Here is a 17,747-nt window from a genome sequence, read left to right on the forward strand (position 1 = left end):
CGTAAGACACGTTCGCTGTGATGCAACTTCATGTCGAATGATCGAACGCGGGCTTCCCCACATCGTCAACCCACGTCGAGGACCACGCACTCAGCGTGCTCACTTCGTACCAACATGCACATGACCCGAGTGTCGATAGGTCCGCAGGAATTCTCATTGTTGCGAAATACGTGATTCGCAGCCTGGGAAGCTGTCGGATTGGCCGTCTCTTGCTCGCTCAGGATACACGACTGCACCGTCCGATACCGCAGACGCCGGGGAACTCGACGAGCGCAGACGCAAAATCCGATCAAATGCCATGATACTCTCCCACCAAATTGCTCCTTTACATGTTGTTCTTCCCACGTTTCTTATCTTGTAAAAGGTAAGCGTGACTAGCTTTCTGGATCATGGACTTGCCAATCACGTTCATGCAGCGGTCCGACCCACGATCTCACGTTCCTGCTGGTTTCCATTTTCATTCTCTTTCCTTCGCTGTTCCCTTTCATCAAAAGTCCTTTCCACCCGGCCAGTTTCCCTAGAATAGCCATATGACCAGAATGTGGACCTCGATCTTGACTTTTTACAGACCACCGTCAACTATCAAGTGAAGTGGTGCTCTCGATCAACTCCGGACAGCTGAGCTCGGGATCGCGACGACATCTTCGGGCGCCCATCACGGGATTCTCAACTTTTGAGGTGATAGGAAGAAGATTCCACCAGTAGCGGAAGAACCGGGAACCGTGTCATCAGCCAAGGACCACGACGGCGACATGACCGACTCGATGAATCTTATTTCGGCGCAGATATCGTTCCTGGTGAGTTTGCCGAGCTCCGCCCTGGCTTGCCTGTCTCATCAAGGCGGTTTTACCCCCTTGGCCGATGGATCAAAGTGTTCTCACGACCGGCTGAGCTGGGCAGCTGAACTAACGTGGCCCTCGAGACACAGGAACCACACCTTGCTCTCATTCACATTCCCATCGAGCTGTACGCACTTTGTTTACAGCCGATCTTGCGCCTATTATTTGGCGAAGATCACGATGACGACGCAGCAAAGATCTCGTGGACAAATCGGCACGACTTCCTTAACATTTCAATCACTCCTATCGAGTGTTCCATCATTTGCTCGAGATATCTTGCGGACCGCTATGTGCGGCCCCTTGCTGATCTCCTGAACAATCTGTACGCGAGCGGAAAGGGAAAAGGCAAGACGGAAATTCAGATCACCTCCGAAGACTATATTGTCGTCCAAGTAGACGGCCAAGGACTCGATGCTGGCCAAAGGGTATTAGAGCTCACTTCTCCGCTTGCAATGGCTGGAATGTAAGTACTCATTCCCAACTTGTTGGTGCTGCCTGACGAGAGGAACAGAAGCATTTTCTTCATCACGACCTATTTCTCCGATTACATTCTCGTCCCATTTCGATCACAACGGACCGTTACCAAAGCTCTCCAACAACGAGGCTTCGTCTTCTCCAAGACTGTCGATGCATTTGTGTCACAGCTTTCGCCGTCGTCGCCGACATTACCACATAGGCCTGCTACATCTCCGACTTGCCACGAGAGCTCGGTTCCTACTACACCGCCGGCCAAGGACATTCCTGAACTTCAAATCCGGACCTTCACGAAGCTGAAGCGGAACAATGTGAGCCCAGCGGTGGACGGCAACATCCTGCTAGCAAACTGTGCTGGAAGCAGGGAGTATAACCAAGCGACCGAGGAACGGTTAAAGAACGATCTTCTTCAAGTCTTACTCGCCACGGCGGCGCCAGGGAGCGGCGCAGCAGCGAGGTCAGGCGTCGGACTTGGGGTGCCTCCTCCGACACCGGAACTGGATTTTGGCGCAAAGTTTCTGTCTCTTACCATTACCTCGGGCGAGCCGATAGCCGTGCTTCTCGAACATCGGTTAATTGATCGCCTCGGCGGTTCCTTGTTAGGTGCGAAGTCAGAAGACGATGCGCTGCTGCCGATAACGCTTGACCTGCGCGAGCTTCCTCTCGAGGCTACCGGCATTGTTTGTGGGGTGGCGGGCCGGCTGGCACAAGGCGATACGGATCCTACAGAGCTGAGCCCGAGTCCTGGGTCTACAGGCTCGGGAGATCCCATTGAGATTTCATTCTTGAGCACGGCGAGGGCAGGGACGGTCATTGTGAGAGCCAATCAGCTGGAGAAGGCGCTCGCGGCGTTGGAATACGGAATGAAGCGAGTCGGTGACGCAGAGACGTGAATCTGGGAGATGGGTGGGCATTGCATTGGATTGTTGGCGGAGGGGCACAAAAATCCATGGCACGCCCAGGTCCAAAAAAGTTGGGTCCTCCTGGCTCTTGACCCGAGATTCGTTTTCATCCCTCAGCATATATCTTGACCGTACCATCGGCACCGCCTCCAGCCCATAGACTTTGTCTTCCCTGCGCCTGACTTCCTTCTCGCCATTTGACCACACTGATGACCTTGCCCGTCGGACTGAGTTGCACGCTCCCGACGTTATTTCCGCCGAGAACGTCCCAAGCCCTGACACTCCCATCACTCTCACTCCCACTGAGCACCAGCCCGCCATTCATGCCAAAACAACTCTTCAGCCTCAAACTCTCATTTTTATACCCTCCCGCCTCATCGTCATCTTCCGGAGGGAACGCCCTCAGACAAGTCCCATCACTGCGATCCATCATTCTGATCCGCCCGTCCAGACATCCCACCAGTAACGTCTTTCCGTCTGCACTAATATCCAGGCTGGTGACGGCCCCTGGGAACACATCCGCCGTGACCTTCCCCGTGCGGACATCGTAAGCGCGCACCCGTCCATCAATACTGCCCGCGACAATCTCATGCCCGGGGCCAGCGTCCGGGACAACCAGTGCTGAAATCCCATCCTTGGCCTCCTCCAGGACCATCAGCGGCCGGCCGTCGCGCGACTTGACATCCCACAGCCGCACGCTCGTGTCGTCGCTCCCGCTGACCAGCACGGAATCCCCGCCCCCCGCAAACGACACGCAGGTGATCCGACTGGTGTGGCCCTGCGACGTATTACTCCCGAACCGCCGACTTGTACCCTCGTTGTTCTGCACGTCCCATAGAAACACACTTCGATCGCCGCCGACGCTCGCGAACGTCTGGTTGTCCGCGGAGACCGCGATGTCCAGGATCGGGTACCCGTGCGCGGCGTATTTCTGGATGGGGCGCGACGGCTGATGAGTAGCTGAGGGTTCTGTCCGCGAGAGGTGCACTTGGCGGTCGGAACTGCCTGTCAGGATGTAGGTGCCGCCGAGGGAGGAGAAGGTCAGGGCGTTGATGGGGCCGGTGTGCGAGGTGAGGGTGTTGATCAGGGAGGATGGGAGCGTGGGTCGTCGGGTCATGCCTGCGACGTACGTATTGCGTGGGGATCTGTCTGTAGATGTAGATGATCATGGGCTCGAGGATGTCTTGAAACATAATAGGTAGTAGGCATGACGGTGAGGTATCCAACGGGGCATGGTGAGTTCGACCTACCGTTGTGAGGCACACGTCAACCGTCAATAGAGTCGTGCTTGGGTTGCGTAGCTTGACAGCATCAATACTAGTAGTTTGACGAACAAGCAGTCTAATAGGACGACTCGTACACTGACGTCGTTCTGCTTTTTCTCTACGCTTGTTGATGGCGGGCCTGATCGCTCCTATGTATGAACCTCAGTTTTCGTGTGGGTTTGTGGGCTTTACACTGCCGAGGTTCGCCTGCGAGGCTACGAGGCTGGCAAGGCTGCAGAGCTGGCCCGCCACCAAAACACAACGAACCCCGCCAAGCCAGACGCATTTCTCCCCAGGCCTTTTTTTTTACCACAGTAGGAAAAGAACCGGCTCTCTTTGCCTCTAATTAGGCGTACGTACTTACCGAGGTGTCCTTTCCATTCAATCATGAAACTTCCACTAACAACCACACCAGTAAATCAAGTGTTCGTGCTGCCCTCCAGTCACCCGCCTCTATCTATGGACTGCCACTGACTGACAGCGTACGGAGTACAGAGGTAGGATCTGTTCTTATGAGTTTGAATCTGTGATATGAGACCACGGTGTTCGACTTTGAAGATTATCTTTTTATTTGGGACTTCGCTTGAGACACCCTCTGCCTTGCCTGGGTGTCTTTGCACCGTGTTCGAGGTCCTCTGTTGCCGCCTTGTAAGGCGAAAGACTCGTCCGTCTTATCGTACCTTCTGCTTTGTGTAGGGTCTGACGAAGAGGTAGGTACTGTGAAGAGAGCTGCAAGTTGCTGCTCCCTTGCTTCATTTGCTGTTCCATCTGAAGCGTGCGCAGCGCTTCGGCCAACAGGCAGTCAGCCTGCGGTGCCTTCTCCTTTCCCGCGGACTATCATTGCCAGATCAGAAGTGTGTGGACGTTATGAGACCTGACTCCTACATTGCCCCACACGGTAATCCGTCGTTCAAGTCGACAGACACATGGCTGGCTGCAGGTAGCCATCCGCCAATGTCGGGCATTGCCTCGGCGCAGGCAGCAACACTTGATCGCAGGTGTCGGCGCGCCGCAGCAGGCAGCAGCGTGCGTCTCGCTATTTTCTCCCTTTGGAGCCTACTTTGAACAGATATAAATATCTCCTATGCCCAACTCACTTCTTCCTTTCCTCCAACACTCTTTGCCTCTCCGGCTCAGATCAAGTGTAGTACCTGTTCTTCCTCAGCTTGACCGCTAGGATTCCCCTTACGAGGGGTCGATACGCTCAAGATATTCTTTGAACTGTGGCGGAAGGCCTGCCCCGCCTTGCGCAGAGAGGCCTCTTGCCGTTGTGTCCGAGGCCTTCCACTATCGCCTTGTGATGCGAAACGCACTTTTCATCATTGACTTTGCCTGGAGCAGAGGTTTGGAGAAGAGGTGCAGCGCTTTATCTCGCTGGAAGCCGGCCCAGCTGCATTTACAGGACACGGTCAGTCGGTCACAAGCAGCGACATACCTGGCTGGTACCCTCGAATACTAACTATGAGATTCATGAGAGCGTAGCCGACAGTCAATACGTGCTTTAGATTTTCCGCCTGAGGGCACGAGAAGCTACATACGGGATTGATAACGGCTGTTCATTCGCTGATTTGCAGCCCGGGCTCTTCTGGCTACATCTACCCGTTTGCCGTTCTAAATCATAGCTTGTTGAATGGGAGCTCTGTGCGCGGATCCCCCTGCACACTGATGACATCCTATTCTGCTGAAGTCGGTGACATTTCGCAACGGTCACACGGTGCTGTTGCTCGTGAGTTGGCCATGCCCAGGCACTCGAGCCGGCCGATACGACGTCGCTATCGGAAGCTTGAATCCCCCGCCTCTTCCAAGACTTCAATCTTGGGAAAACCAGCGTTCCTCGCCAATCAGCCACGCAGTCACCATGCGTGCCAATGTTCGCCAAGATCCGATCGACCAAGCTATGCTCAGGATTAATGGTAGCTACCTTCCTCAATCTATCTTCTCCGGATGGTCAGCCTATCCCGCCTGCCTCAAGTGTCCAAGCTCAACGACCGCCAAGGTCTTATGCACGCTTCAACACCTGCCCTTTCTACAAGATCGCCCTGTCTTCTTTTCGCACGACTTCCGAAACAGTCATGTCAAGTGGGTTTGTTCAAGCATTAAGTTGCACAGGTGGTCCAGATGGCCGCACACGCCAGGCCATGCAAGTCTGTGCATGGCCCCGATCCCAGCTCAAGCTCGCGTGATCGCAACGTACGTCAAGGTAATAAAAGCAGGATGAACCGCCTCTGAAGCACTCATGAACTTTGCCCGCCTTCACTCGTTTGACCATGCGCTCCTCAACTCTTCCCGTCCTCGCTGCGCTCGCAGCATCATGCGCAGCGACTGAGACCGAGTTGCCGCCCGTCACTAGTGAAGCATTACAGGCGCTCATATCGCTCGACGGGCTCACCAGCGGAGCACAACAGTTGCAGGTGATCGCCGATGCTGCAGGCGGGAACAGAGTCTTTGGTTCCAAAGGCCACAACGACACCGTTTACTTTCTCTACGACACCTTGCTTGCCACAGGCTACTACGATGTCTACCTCCAAGACTTCGTCGAGCTGTTCTCCGGCGGAACCTCCTCGTTGACCGTCAACGGCGAGGCTATGGAAGCCGACCTGTTCACCTATGACAGTAGCGGCTCGGCGAGCGCGGACCTTGTGGCAGTGAGCAACCTGGGGTGTGAACTAGCGGATTATCCTCCGGAATCGGCCAACGCGGTTGTGCTCATCTCGCGCGGCGAATGTCCTTTCGCACAGAAGGCATCGAATGCCGCCGCTGCGGGCGCTTTGGGCGCGCTGATTTACAACAATGTCCCCGGCGCCATCTCCGGGGGGACGTTGTCAGAGCCAGGCGACTATGCGCCATCACTGAGCATCTCGCAAGAGGATGGCCTGGCACTCCTTGCGCAAGTCGAAGCCGGAACGCCTGTGGCAGTCGAGCTCGAGGTCAACGCCATCCTTGAAAACCGCACCACCTACAACGTGATTGCCGAGACGAAAGGCGGAGACCACGACAACGTGATCGCCCTCGGAGCTCACACAGACTCGGTAGAAGCAGGCCCAGGTATCAACGACAACGGCTCCGGCACCATCGGCATCCTTAATGTGGCACTTGCGCTAACCAGGTTCACTATCACGAACGCCGTGCGATTTGGCTTCTGGAGCGCCGAGGTAAGTCCTTATTTCACCCACATGACCCCAGTCAGTCAAATGCTAACTTCTGCGTGTCCAGGAATTCGGCCTCAAAGGCAGTACATACTACGTCTCAACCCTCAACCAAACTGCCGGCGAAACAGCCAAGGTCCGCGCGTACCTCAACTTCGACATGATCGCCTCACCGAACTACGCCTACATGATCTACGACGGCGACGGGTCCTCCTTCAACTTGACCGGCCCGCCGGGTTCCGCGGAGATCGAGGCCGACTTCGAGGCCTTCTTCACGTCCGCCGGCCAGAACTTCACCGCCACGGCCTTCGACGGGCGCTCCGACTATGGACCTTTCCTCGAGAACAACATCCCCGCGGGAGGTCTGTTCACCGGTGCCGAAGACCCAAAGACCCCCGAGGAGGTGGCCATGTTCGGAGGCACCGCCGACGTGGCTTACGACGCCAACTACCACCAACCAGGCGATACGATCGACAATATCGCCTGGGATGCGTTCCTGCTGAACACCAAGGCCATTGCCAATTCTATCGCCCTGTATGCTACCGATCTGAGCAAGATTCCGCCGGTCAGTGCAACAGCCCTGCCAAAGCGCGCTCGCAGCGTTGATGTGAGGGGTGCTGTTCGCAGTACGCCCAGACAGAAGAGGGCCTCGGGCATTAAGAGCCACGCGTGTACCAGAAGGGGGCACGTGCTGAATATCTAGATGCGTAGGTATCTATGTAGATAGCTCAGCTGCCGGAATACGTATCGGCCTATCTACGCTGATATTAGTACTTAGTATCTGGATTGTGAGTGCGAGAGCTCGGACGATACAATACACTGCCCCGCCAAATAGACAGCGATAGCGATAGCGACCGTGTGTACTCCATACGGCGGAAAATGTGCAGATGATATCACCAGTACAAGACAGATTCAGACACCGACTACCCGACCGACCTAACGAGGGAAGTCCATGCTGGCTCGAACATACTCCAGACAGATGTGAATATTTCACAAACTCTTCAGCACACGGAGCGTGCACGTAGCCATTCGATATCATGGTCCATTGTAATGTCCCTGTCCCACTGCACACATAGCGTCGCAATCAATGAATGTCGATCCTGGAGCAGCTGCGTCTAGTATCGTAATTACAGTATCGTACTCAGACAATCTCACCACCGAGGACCTACAGCGAGTGACCAGATCAGGCTGCATGTACTGCTGTACTGTTTTTGCCACTGAATCTCAAAATGCATGAGCAGCTACATGACTCGAGCAGTTGTCTCACTAGAGAAATCGCCCACCCTTCCTTCTCCGTCCTTCGTGGGTTGTGTGCTCAGGCCAACCGGCCCGCTAGCGATGCTATAGCGATTCTGCACCCGGTATTGTAGTATATCTATACCATTGCTAATAGATATACTCTATACCACCATTGCTAATAGATATACGGTATGTGGCCAGCGTTGTAGTGTAGGAGGTAGAATGATAACCTAGAATGTACACTAACAGCTGAATATGTACTTTGCATGTTATTTTATCTTCCTACCTGAACCTGACTGCCTGCCTACTTCTATACCTGCGTGCTTCTCTACTGGAGAACTATGTTCACGATTGGCACTTAAACGCCGTGGCCCACCCAACCATGCAGACAGACAGGGTACGCAGGACAGTTCAGCCGAGCAGAGCCAAAGCCAGAGCCAGAGCCAGAGCCACAGTCAGCATCAGTGCCCCTGTCCTAATACGTCCCGGGCGTCCCGATCCCCAAGATCCCGAATACAACACATCAAGTCGTAGCATGTGCGTCCAGAGACCACGCTGTCCCGATGATAGTCCTCGTGGGTCTGCACGAACCGTCGCATCCAGGTGGCCGGCGTGGGTGTTTTTCCTGAGGCCCTGTCACGGATCACGTCGAGGTATCCCAGCAGATGATGGACCCCATGGCCTTGGTCGTCTCTGTGTGTTGATTCCTGCTTTGGTTGATGATCTTCTCCGTGTTGGTGATCATGTTCACCATTGTGTGTGTCTCCGGATCCTCTTCCGTAGACTTCACGGACGTATCGCTCGACCAGCGGGATGAGTCCTTCAAAAGGAGAAGAAGTGCCGCACTGCGAGCTGTCCGAGCGTATACCTCGCGACCCATTCATGATCTCGTCAACGGTCGTCAACGTATATTCCGTTTCGATGGACGGAGGGGCTGCCGAGGACGACGGTGACGACCACACGCCCCGCCGAAAGAAAAACTTCTCCTCCACGACCGCATTGCGCGTGTGCGCTCTCGTCATATTCTCAGCCACCTTCTCGATCGGGATGTAGAAGTTGAGATTGAAATGCAGGATCGTGCGAGCCAAGAGCGCCACGAAAATGACAAAGGCCGCGTTGTCGAAATCCGTGAGCTGGACCTCGAGAGGACGAAACTCGACTCTCCAGCCTGCACGCCCTTCGTTCTTGGATGGGAGTTTGAAATCCACGTGCGGCCAGACGGCCGAGTGGAGGATCTCGAAGAGGTCGGTATCGCCACCGCCGTCGTCATGCGCATAAGCTTCGAGGTCCTTTTCCGTCATGGCGATCGGGTCATGGACTAGAATATTGGCGTAGTGCGACGCGAGAAGGGTGTCCATGCCTTTGCTTTGGAGTTTCTCCGTGATGGTACGGTTCGGGTCGGGGTCAATGCTTGGATTGTTATACTCGGGTCGAAGCCGTGCGTCGTCGGCGATATACATTGCTGTGGGGGCCCAGCGGGGTTGCATCGGAGCATTTCCTGTCTGTGTGGCCGGTGTATTAGTCGAGGCAAACCGATAGGTTGGTGTTACTCAGCCGTGGTAGACCACAATACCTTTGAAGACAGCTCGTTCGCGGTCCTGTCGTCCACCGCCGCGGCGGCGAGGTTCCACCTCACGTCCGTGTCCGTGAGAAAGCCGCGGAAAAAGGGCGTCCCGGCCGTGAGGGCCATCAGGATCGGTCCAACAGGACAAAGTTGGTCGTGGAGGTAGCGTGCTTCTCGAAGGTTGCGAGCCTGCAGCGTGACTTGGAGGCCGCAGAAGGTAGGCCCGAATGACATACTGTCACCGTAGATGAAGTTCTCTGCATCGTGTCCATGAGTTCTAGCGTCGTGCTCTTGCGCTCCATTCACCAGGTCAAAATGCTTCGATTCTCTCCAGGGCCAGGGCGTCTTCTCGTCTCTAAGTAAAGGCACCTTGACCTTGAAGGCACGTCCTTCCCGGCGCGTGTAGAGGTTGTCATGAATCACGCCATATCGCTCATACGTGCTCACAAGGCCGTCCGGGAGAAATTGGCTCCGCAGTAATAGCCCTCCAGGTGGCAGGCCCGGCTGGGTGAAGGATCCGGGAGCGCCTAGGCGTGGAAATCCGGGTATCGTAACGACCGCCTCGTTCTCGCCTAGCCGTTCCTGGATCATTCGTCTCCTGAACGTTGTTGTCAGGGTACAGACGGATGCTAGTAGGTTGCGTGAAAAGAATACGTCGCCTTACCGCCTGGCCATGTTGCCGTGGACGCTCAACATGCTCGTGAGACTGTCATCATATGGCGCACCGGGCGTAGCTTCGACCATGAAGCTCCCGAATTCGGGTTGGAAAATGGGGTTCCGCTTCTCACTGCGAGGTGTGAGAAAGGGCGAGTCTCACCACGGTCTGCCGTCGTACTCTACCTGGCGAGAATGTGCGTGGTCTGCTTCTTGACTTCCATCCCGTCCATGCGGCGAATGACCGCAGACTGCCTCTTGACTTTCATCCCGTCGACGGAGCCTGTCGAGCACATTACCTTGCTCGAGCAGCAGTCTTACGGTCTTGCTGGATTCGTCAAAGGACAAGAGCTGATATTCAATCTGGAGATAGTTAGCAACAGTATATTCAAGCCTGATTACAGGCCGAATATGGATATACTCACCTCATCTCCCCACAACGGCGGGTAATTGTCTATGTCTTTATACCGCAAGAAGACGTCCACAAGTTGCTGTCCGGGCGGGAGAATAGGTCAGATGAGTCACCCTCGTCGAACAAGGCTGTAACCGTCGTAGATGTACCTGCATGGCCCGGTCGCGAATCCGGGCCGAAAGAGACTGGATTTCATCCCAGCGAGGATTCGTCCTGCTGGGTGTCAGCGAGAGTGCGTGGAGTTTCAATCTAGGGCTCACCTACTTGTGTTCCATTGTGGGACGTGAGTTGACCTCGCACCATGTGCTGCGCGCTGCCTGCGCACTCAGAGACGCTGAGAACAGAGAAGCGAGGTTGAGCATCCATCATCTATCGAAGCAGGGATTGAAGAAACGGAAGTGATCATCCATTAGCTCTCAAGCCACAGATTGCCGAGCTTCGAAGCGAGTGGAATCTCTGGAATCTGCCCTCGGGCGCAGTGGGCGAGAGTGGGCCACCTCGGGTGCGTCGAGCACGGAATACCAACAGATGACGTCATCTGCATGATAGGGATTTCCATTGTGGGTGAATTTGAACCTATCACAGTAATTACAGCACAACGCGGGTTGCAGGGAAATTTCCCGCCGAATTTGGCAGTCAGTGCCGCCGCTATTGGAGGGGTTCTTCCCCCGGTGCCAAGATTTCTCGCCTGGTCCCTTCCCACAGCAGACATCAGGAGCCATCCTGCTCGGCCGTCCTCGTCTCTGTCAGTCACCATGTACCCCACTGGGGACCAGAAACAGTCACCCTTCGGAAACAGTAAGGGATCCGTCCAATTCCTCGGAAACAATGGTTGCCTTTGACTGCGCTACCCCGACCATGGCGCCTCGAGGTTCTGGAGGGGACGGTCGCTCTGCATTTCTTCACCGTCACAGAGAGGCCGTTGTTCGACCTTTACAAAATCGACTCGAACCGCGTCCCTTCTCCCATCTCGTCTCCTACATTACAGCGGCTCTACCCAACTTTGATGTCTAGACTAGATGGCGGGCTAGCGCTGGAGACTTTGGCCGGCGCCTATCTGCGGCGGCTGATCTGTCTTTGGGCGTTGCGACCTTTCCCGGGGTCCTTCATCATTAAACATGTCCCATTCCGCTAAAGTCCAATCCATTATCAAATTCATGGATCTCGCTTCTCTCCCGGGAAAGCCCTACAAAGGCTTTGCGGCAATCTCAATTGTTTAAGGTGGCATCCTCCCGCCCCCCTAGGCCAGCCGCGCGGGTACTGGAACGTCAGGGCCTTGTTAGCCCGATGGTAACTTAGTGCCTTTTGGACACATTGAAATACTGCTTCGCTGACCTGACCGCAATGTGCGTTTCAGCTTCCAGGAGGATACAGTATCTTCACTGTTGCTGCTGATCCAATTCGGAAGTAACATTTACGACTTTAGGTGATGTTACCGCTGCCCACATGGTTTCGTCGAGCCCTCCATCACTGCCGGGCCCTGGATGGATCATCTTCATCCTGGTTACTCTTATGAGTTGCGTTCACGCCACAGTTGTTTGTGATGATTGCCGTCCGCTTAGTCTCCAAGAAGCCCCAGGTATGTGCTGTGGAGGCCCGTGCCCTTTTGGGTGATAGAGGGGGACACTGAGGTGCTTTTTCTCAGGTGTTGGCTTGTCTTTAGCACCTAGTTATGGGTACGCACCGCCGTCAGACAAAACAAGTGCAAAAGAAAATCTTTCTGATCCGGTTTCAGCTCCACAAGCATTCAATTTGCCAATGGTACGATCTTCGACGTTGCTTTGATACACGGAACCGAAGCATATATTCGAGCCATGAAGCTATGAGACCATCTTGATCTTGAACCCCCTCTTCTGGACCTCGAGAATAAGTAAGTACATGCACCTGCACCTGGTCGAGGTGTCTGCGCCAAATGCTTGATATACCAAGTTCTGAGACGAACATTGGCCCTCCGTTCCTACAACGGCTACGATCGTGGTATCAGACGCGGCTACAGCACCACGCCGGAACCTTGCCTCAGGCCACCTACGAGGAACTCATCCCAATCGCGGAGATGATGAGCACACTGTTCTCCGAAGCGAATACATCGGTGCCACTATCGAACAACTTGGTGTTCCTGGCGATCCCAGACTTTGAAAATAGCACCAGTGATACCTCCACGCGGCCGATTCGACAACTTGTCCAATGGGCTGGACTCGACCGCCTCAGCTTCCAAAGACAGAGCCAGCTCTCACTTTTACACATCTATAACCTGGACAACTGTTTTGGAATCTGGCTGGATCCGGTAACCGAGGTTCCGGACGAAGAGTGCGAAAAATACAAAGGCAGACACATACAGTCGGTACTCTCCGTCCATCTCGATCGATCCTCTGTAAATCTGCGGTCAATGATACGCGACGACGGTATATTCCCTCACAAGCCGGGCTCCGTCAAATTCCTCTGGGCGGATGAAGAAGATGCCAGAGCGAACGCCACGGATTGGGACTGGGACTGGGTGGACCATGCACTCGAACGCTTCTTGCACGACCACGATCTCATGTTTGATCTCCTGCTCCTCTCCGGCGCCCATGTCACGGCCTCCGATTTCCAACGAATAATCCGAGATAGGTTCAAAGATAACGAGAAAATCGTGGCTCAGGACTACTTGCGAGGGTCGAAGGATCACCTGTTCGCCGCGGCGAGGGGAGCTGCGCAGCTTGCGAGAGTCCGCTTGTGTATGGGTGATGATGCATGCATGCCCAACTCGTGGTGCCCGATCAGCGAGCATTGTAAGAAATGGGCATGGTACATGGATTCGGATGACCATGCTGTCAGGAAGACAGAACTCTAGGGGAATCTTCGCGTGGCATGTGAGACTCGGAACAGTGTGACGCAGAAGATTGGGTTTGGGTTTGACAGTAGAGAATACTAAGGAGCAGGGAAACCGGTGCCATTCAAATAGACGTCCAGCACTACTATGTACCCAACGCTCTCGGGTGCTTTCGCTTGCCTCACAGGGCGCGCAGTCCCAAGTCGTTCCACAACTGCCGAATTCGACCCTAGGCCTGCCAAAGATCTGTCTCTCTCTCTCTCTCTCTCTCTGTCTCCTCTCTCTCTGTCTCCTCTCTCTCTGTCTCTCTGTCCCTCTGTCTCTCTGTCTCTCTGTCTCTCTGTGTCTTGGTTTTTCCAGGCCGCGTGAAGCGGGGTGGGGGGAGGGCAGCCATCACAGCAACCAAGCAGAGCAGGTCATGACTCACACCACGAAACATCATGAGCAGACAAGGGCCTGCAGTTATCCTGACGCACGACAGGAAAGGGTGCATCAGAGCGAACAGAAGAACACATACATAGGCAGGTTGGAAGAAAGAGCGAGAGAGCGAGAGAGGGGAGGGAGATGGGAGGCGGTGTTCTCACGTACAGTAATTATAGCCCGTCAAAAGTGGCGAGACCATAATTGATTACCCGAAGGCGGCAACACCGCCTACAGGTAATTGGAAGTCGGATTTCCCATTTCCTGGCAACGACTTTTACAGAGTAACATGAAGTTCGGGATGATTGATTTGCAGCTGACTTGGAGGTGGTTCGATAATTAGACACTGACACTGACACTGACCTTGAACTGAAAACTGACGCCGACACTGACTGACGCGTCGACACCTCGGCTGCTTTGACACGGTAGAGTACTTAATTAGTATATACGTAGCATGAAAGCTCATCTACTGACTTGCAGTTTGCTGATGCTTGAGTTCTTTCATCCACCGTATGAGTATGGAAAGCCCACGGATCAGCGACGTCTGCGGGCAGCGTGAGACCATCTCGCGCCCGCAAGGGCAAGGAACGCGCTGGAAGCAGTATTTCTACAAGGACATTCGACTACAGTCTTCTAAGAAGGTCTTAGACAACGGGTACAGCACGCAATCTCCTTTCTACCTTACTCACTTATGTTATAATTACCTCACTACCTTACCACCTACGCGTTCGCCCTATCCAGCACCCCTCGCAAATCTACCGCCGGGTCATCATTGTCAACCACACCAAGCACGCTGGTCGGTTTCTTGTACCCTAGCAGGGAGAGCATTTTTTCACTCATTCCAAGGGCCACACTTCGGGGAACGGCAAGGAACTGGTTCTCCTCCGTGCGTAGATTGCCGCGGGTGAAGAACAGGCCGTGTACTCGTCGGACCTCGTCCCGCGTCGAGTTATCGCCGCCACCATGGTAGCAGGAGGCCAGGAAGATGAGCGCGGAGCCCGGGTCCATCTCTGCCGATGTGGTCACGTCAGCGAGAGGTCCTCGGAGCGAAGCGATGTTGGCATACGCATGCACACATGTACTGTGCGCTTGGTGTCGGGTCCGGTACCCCGACGTGGTTCAGTATGAAGACACTAGGTAGGCAAGACTCACCAGCAAAGCAGACTTCCTCGGGCTTCGGCACCCGCTTGTCGTCCCATCGATGCGACCCCGGGATGAACATGGTGGCGCCATTCTGCCGAGTCGTCCTTGACCCGGCAATCAGACAGCCAAACTGGCTGGCCCTTTTCAAATCAAACGCCCCTCCATCGTGTCTGATTCCATGCACGTTGTCGTCTCTGTGCAGTCTCTGCCGGGGCGCGCCAGGCCCGATATAAAAGGTGATGCTGATACTGAGCAGCGGGTCGATCGTGTGCTCCTCGACAATGTCTTCGCGAATGACGCTGAATTTCTCCTGAAGGATTGACGTGCGGAGTTGTTCCAGAACCGGGGACTCGCATATCCGCGTCATTGTCGGCGATTTGCCCACGAGACCCGGCACCGCGAGCGTTTCTTTGGGGATGAGTTTCAGTGCGCCTTGTTCTGTCGATCGCGTTTGCGTCCGTTGAGCCTCCACGTCGCGGTCGATAGCAGCAAGGTCTTCCGGGGTCGCGAAATCGGTTAAAATCACACCTCCGTCTCTTTCAATTATGGCGAGTATGTCGTCGATCGGAGAGCTCGCTGGGATGCGCGCTATAGATGTGGATGGTTGATAGGACGAATCAATAGGGGTCGGGAGGTCGAACATTGACAACCCCATGGTTGCTGCACGATGTCAATGCGGTCTCGTTTGTTGGCCATCGTAAGTAGCGACTTGCTGGAGAGGTCTATTTATTGCGGCTCCGTCTTCGACTCGATAATGGTTTGCCCATGACATAGCCTTGAAGGAAACGGCAGTCAAGTCCACATTCCTCGTCCACCATCCGCGCGATGGCGCTCAAGTCCGAGATCCGATTGACGCCCATTGAGCCTTGCTGAACTGCCCAATCGGATGGTCGAGGCCGGCTTGGACTCGATTTCCTGTTTGGTCTCGGTTCTAAATGGTCTGGACTTCGGTGAAGCGGAATAGTCAAGACCACCAGCACAATGGCGGTCCGATATCCGAACCGGTCGGTTAATCCATACGAGATGGCTATCACATGCTTATCAGCACCATCTGATGAAGTGATGAGCTGGCATTGTTCAAGTACTGTATATTTCAGAGACGATTTCTCACCTGGGCGTCGGTGTCGACTACGCACACGGAAAGCACTCAACGGACACATCGACAGCACTGTGATACTCGACGATGGCGGAAGTTGACTCAAGACCAGCTGCCCACAAGTTCGACATCAAGCCCATCATCAAGGAGAAGCTGAGCAGCGCCAGTACAAGGTCACGCCCAGCTTTTCAGCCTGACACCCACCTGGCTTACCGCGAAGCTCCCAAAGTGCTGGGGATGAAGGACATCGGGCTCCCGGAGGATGTGGGTATCTCGCCAATAGCCATCTCGGAGCCGTTCCCGTTGTTTACCGAGGAAGCCGTTAACATCATGAGGGGTGAGATCTTCACAAATGAAGTGTGGGAGAACTGTATGCACAGCACCGAGTTTGCTGGGTGTCAGCTGAGGGGACATTGTCCAAAGTAGGTCGACGAGTCTACTGAGACGCTGCAGTGCCTGAGCTGACTCCTGGTGAAGATATGCCCCCTTCATGTACGATGCCTGGACAAACCCGAAGACGCTCGCCATCGTCTCGAAAATCGCCGGAATTGACTTGATACCCATGATCGACATTGATATTGGCAACATCAATGTTTCCGTGCAAGAGCCACTCAAGAACCCCGGGAAGTTGGTGAACCAATCCAACGATGACATTCCCGTGACCAAGTGGCATGTCGACAGCTACCCCTTTGTGTGCGTAGTAATGATGAGCGATGCTTCACAGATGATTGGAGGCGAGACAGCGGTCAAGACCGGCTCCGGCGAGATCATCAAAGTCCGTGGACCACAAATGGTAGGCTTCCCGATCGTTCGGCTGTGCAGTCACTTACTGATTTATTCCGTAGGGATCTGCCGTGGTCCTTCAAGGCAGGCACATCACCCACCAGGCACTGGCCGCCGTGGGAGGTGCTGAGCGCATCACCATGATCACATCGTTCCGTCCACGTGATCCGCTTGTTCCAGACTCCTCGGTCCTGACCAGCATTCGACCGATCTCCGACCACTCGGAGCTGTACTTTCAATGGACAGAGTACAGAGTTGAAGTATTGCAGGGACGCTTGCAAATCATGCTAGACATGCTGCGAGAGCACCATCGGGCCGGCAACCCAACGGATGTGGCGAAGATCAAGGAGTTCCTGAAACAGCAGGAGGAGTGGCTCAGCTGTACCAACAAGGAGATTGTCCCAGTTTGACGTTGTTGCGTTCCGTTTGACATAGCGAGGGAGCTCTCAGAATGGACGGCGTCGCATCCATGCAAATTAGGGTTTAGTTGATTGTGTAATGACAAGCAAGACGTGTCCGATGTAGTTTACGCAGAAGCGGTCCTATCGATCGGCGTCGAGGAGCTCTCGCGATCGCAGCAACCGTGACTGATTGTGTATAATGTTTGGTGACGTTGAACATTCCGCCAGTGTAACTCTGGACAAGTAAATGTTTACCCGTTGAGTCACTATGGGCTGGAATCTCCGGTACACACTGGAAGATTATCAACTCCAACAATGGCCCGGAGAGTGTCATCAACCGCTCAGGCACGAGGGAGATAAAGTCAAGATTGCCTTCGAATCCTCTTCAGACGCCAATGAGAATGTGATACCAGCGTCGGACTTTGCTTCCTGTTCAGGCAATGTTAGATATGGTGCGGCAACGGAAACAAGGCCATTGGCCGAAGCGCATCCGAAGCGACCTTACCATCCCGCGACTTCGCCTCCGCACACTTCGACCACGTAGCAGGGCTGGACCGCAGTTGTTGCAGCGCGTAGGACTCAGATATATTGGCGATGTCG

General features: G+C 54.5%; 7 protein-coding genes across 7 annotated transcripts; 4 read left to right on the plus strand and 3 right to left on the minus strand.

The window, feature by feature from the left end:
• Positions 1-752: 752 nt before the first annotated feature.
• A1O7_04602 (uncharacterized protein) lies at positions 753-2,206 on the plus strand (the record flags this gene model as incomplete). The annotated part of the gene is made up of 3 exons (XM_007758612.1): positions 753-797; positions 923-1,302; positions 1,351-2,206. The coding sequence occupies 3 exons, from the start codon at positions 753-755 to the stop codon at positions 2,204-2,206; spliced, it is 1,281 nt and encodes a 426-aa protein (XP_007756802.1).
• A 115-nt stretch (positions 2,207-2,321) lies between these two features.
• Positions 2,322-3,332, minus strand: A1O7_04603 (uncharacterized protein; the record flags this gene model as incomplete). Its single annotated transcript, XM_007758613.1, has 1 exon — positions 2,322-3,332. The coding sequence occupies one exon, from the start codon at positions 3,330-3,332 to the stop codon at positions 2,322-2,324; it is 1,011 nt and encodes a 336-aa protein (XP_007756803.1).
• Positions 3,333-5,747: 2,415 nt separating this feature from the next.
• A1O7_04604 (aminopeptidase) lies at positions 5,748-7,329 on the plus strand (the record flags this gene model as incomplete). The annotated part of the gene is made up of 2 exons (XM_007758614.1): positions 5,748-6,632; positions 6,694-7,329. The coding sequence occupies 2 exons, from the start codon at positions 5,748-5,750 to the stop codon at positions 7,327-7,329; spliced, it is 1,521 nt and encodes a 506-aa protein (XP_007756804.1).
• Positions 7,330-8,326: 997 nt separating this feature from the next.
• Positions 8,327-10,352, minus strand: A1O7_04605 (uncharacterized protein; the record flags this gene model as incomplete). Its single annotated transcript, XM_007758615.1, has 4 exons — positions 8,327-9,367; positions 9,439-10,027; positions 10,094-10,216; positions 10,270-10,352. 4 exons carry the CDS (start codon positions 10,350-10,352, stop codon positions 8,327-8,329), a joined length of 1,836 nt encoding a protein of 611 aa, XP_007756805.1.
• Positions 10,353-12,407: 2,055 nt separating this feature from the next.
• Positions 12,408-13,325, plus strand: A1O7_04606 (uncharacterized protein; the record flags this gene model as incomplete). The annotated part of the gene is made up of 1 exon (XM_007758616.1): positions 12,408-13,325. One exon carries the CDS (start codon positions 12,408-12,410, stop codon positions 13,323-13,325), a length of 918 nt encoding a protein of 305 aa, XP_007756806.1.
• Positions 13,326-14,444: 1,119 nt separating this feature from the next.
• On the minus strand, positions 14,445-15,522 carry A1O7_04607 (uncharacterized protein; the record flags this gene model as incomplete). The annotated part of the gene is made up of 2 exons (XM_007758617.1): positions 14,445-14,734; positions 14,877-15,522. 2 exons carry the CDS (start codon positions 15,520-15,522, stop codon positions 14,445-14,447), a joined length of 936 nt encoding a protein of 311 aa, XP_007756807.1.
• A 528-nt stretch (positions 15,523-16,050) lies between these two features.
• Positions 16,051-17,156, plus strand: A1O7_04608 (uncharacterized protein; the record flags this gene model as incomplete). The annotated part of the gene is made up of 3 exons (XM_007758618.1): positions 16,051-16,385; positions 16,441-16,756; positions 16,809-17,156. 3 exons carry the CDS (start codon positions 16,051-16,053, stop codon positions 17,154-17,156), a joined length of 999 nt encoding a protein of 332 aa, XP_007756808.1.
• Positions 17,157-17,747: the final 591 nt, after the last annotated feature.

This window comes from Cladophialophora yegresii (assembly GCF_000585515.1).
Source record: "Cladophialophora yegresii CBS 114405 chromosome Unknown aczIN-supercont1.3, whole genome shotgun sequence".
Lineage (NCBI taxonomy): Eukaryota > Fungi > Ascomycota > Eurotiomycetes > Chaetothyriales > Herpotrichiellaceae > Cladophialophora > Cladophialophora yegresii.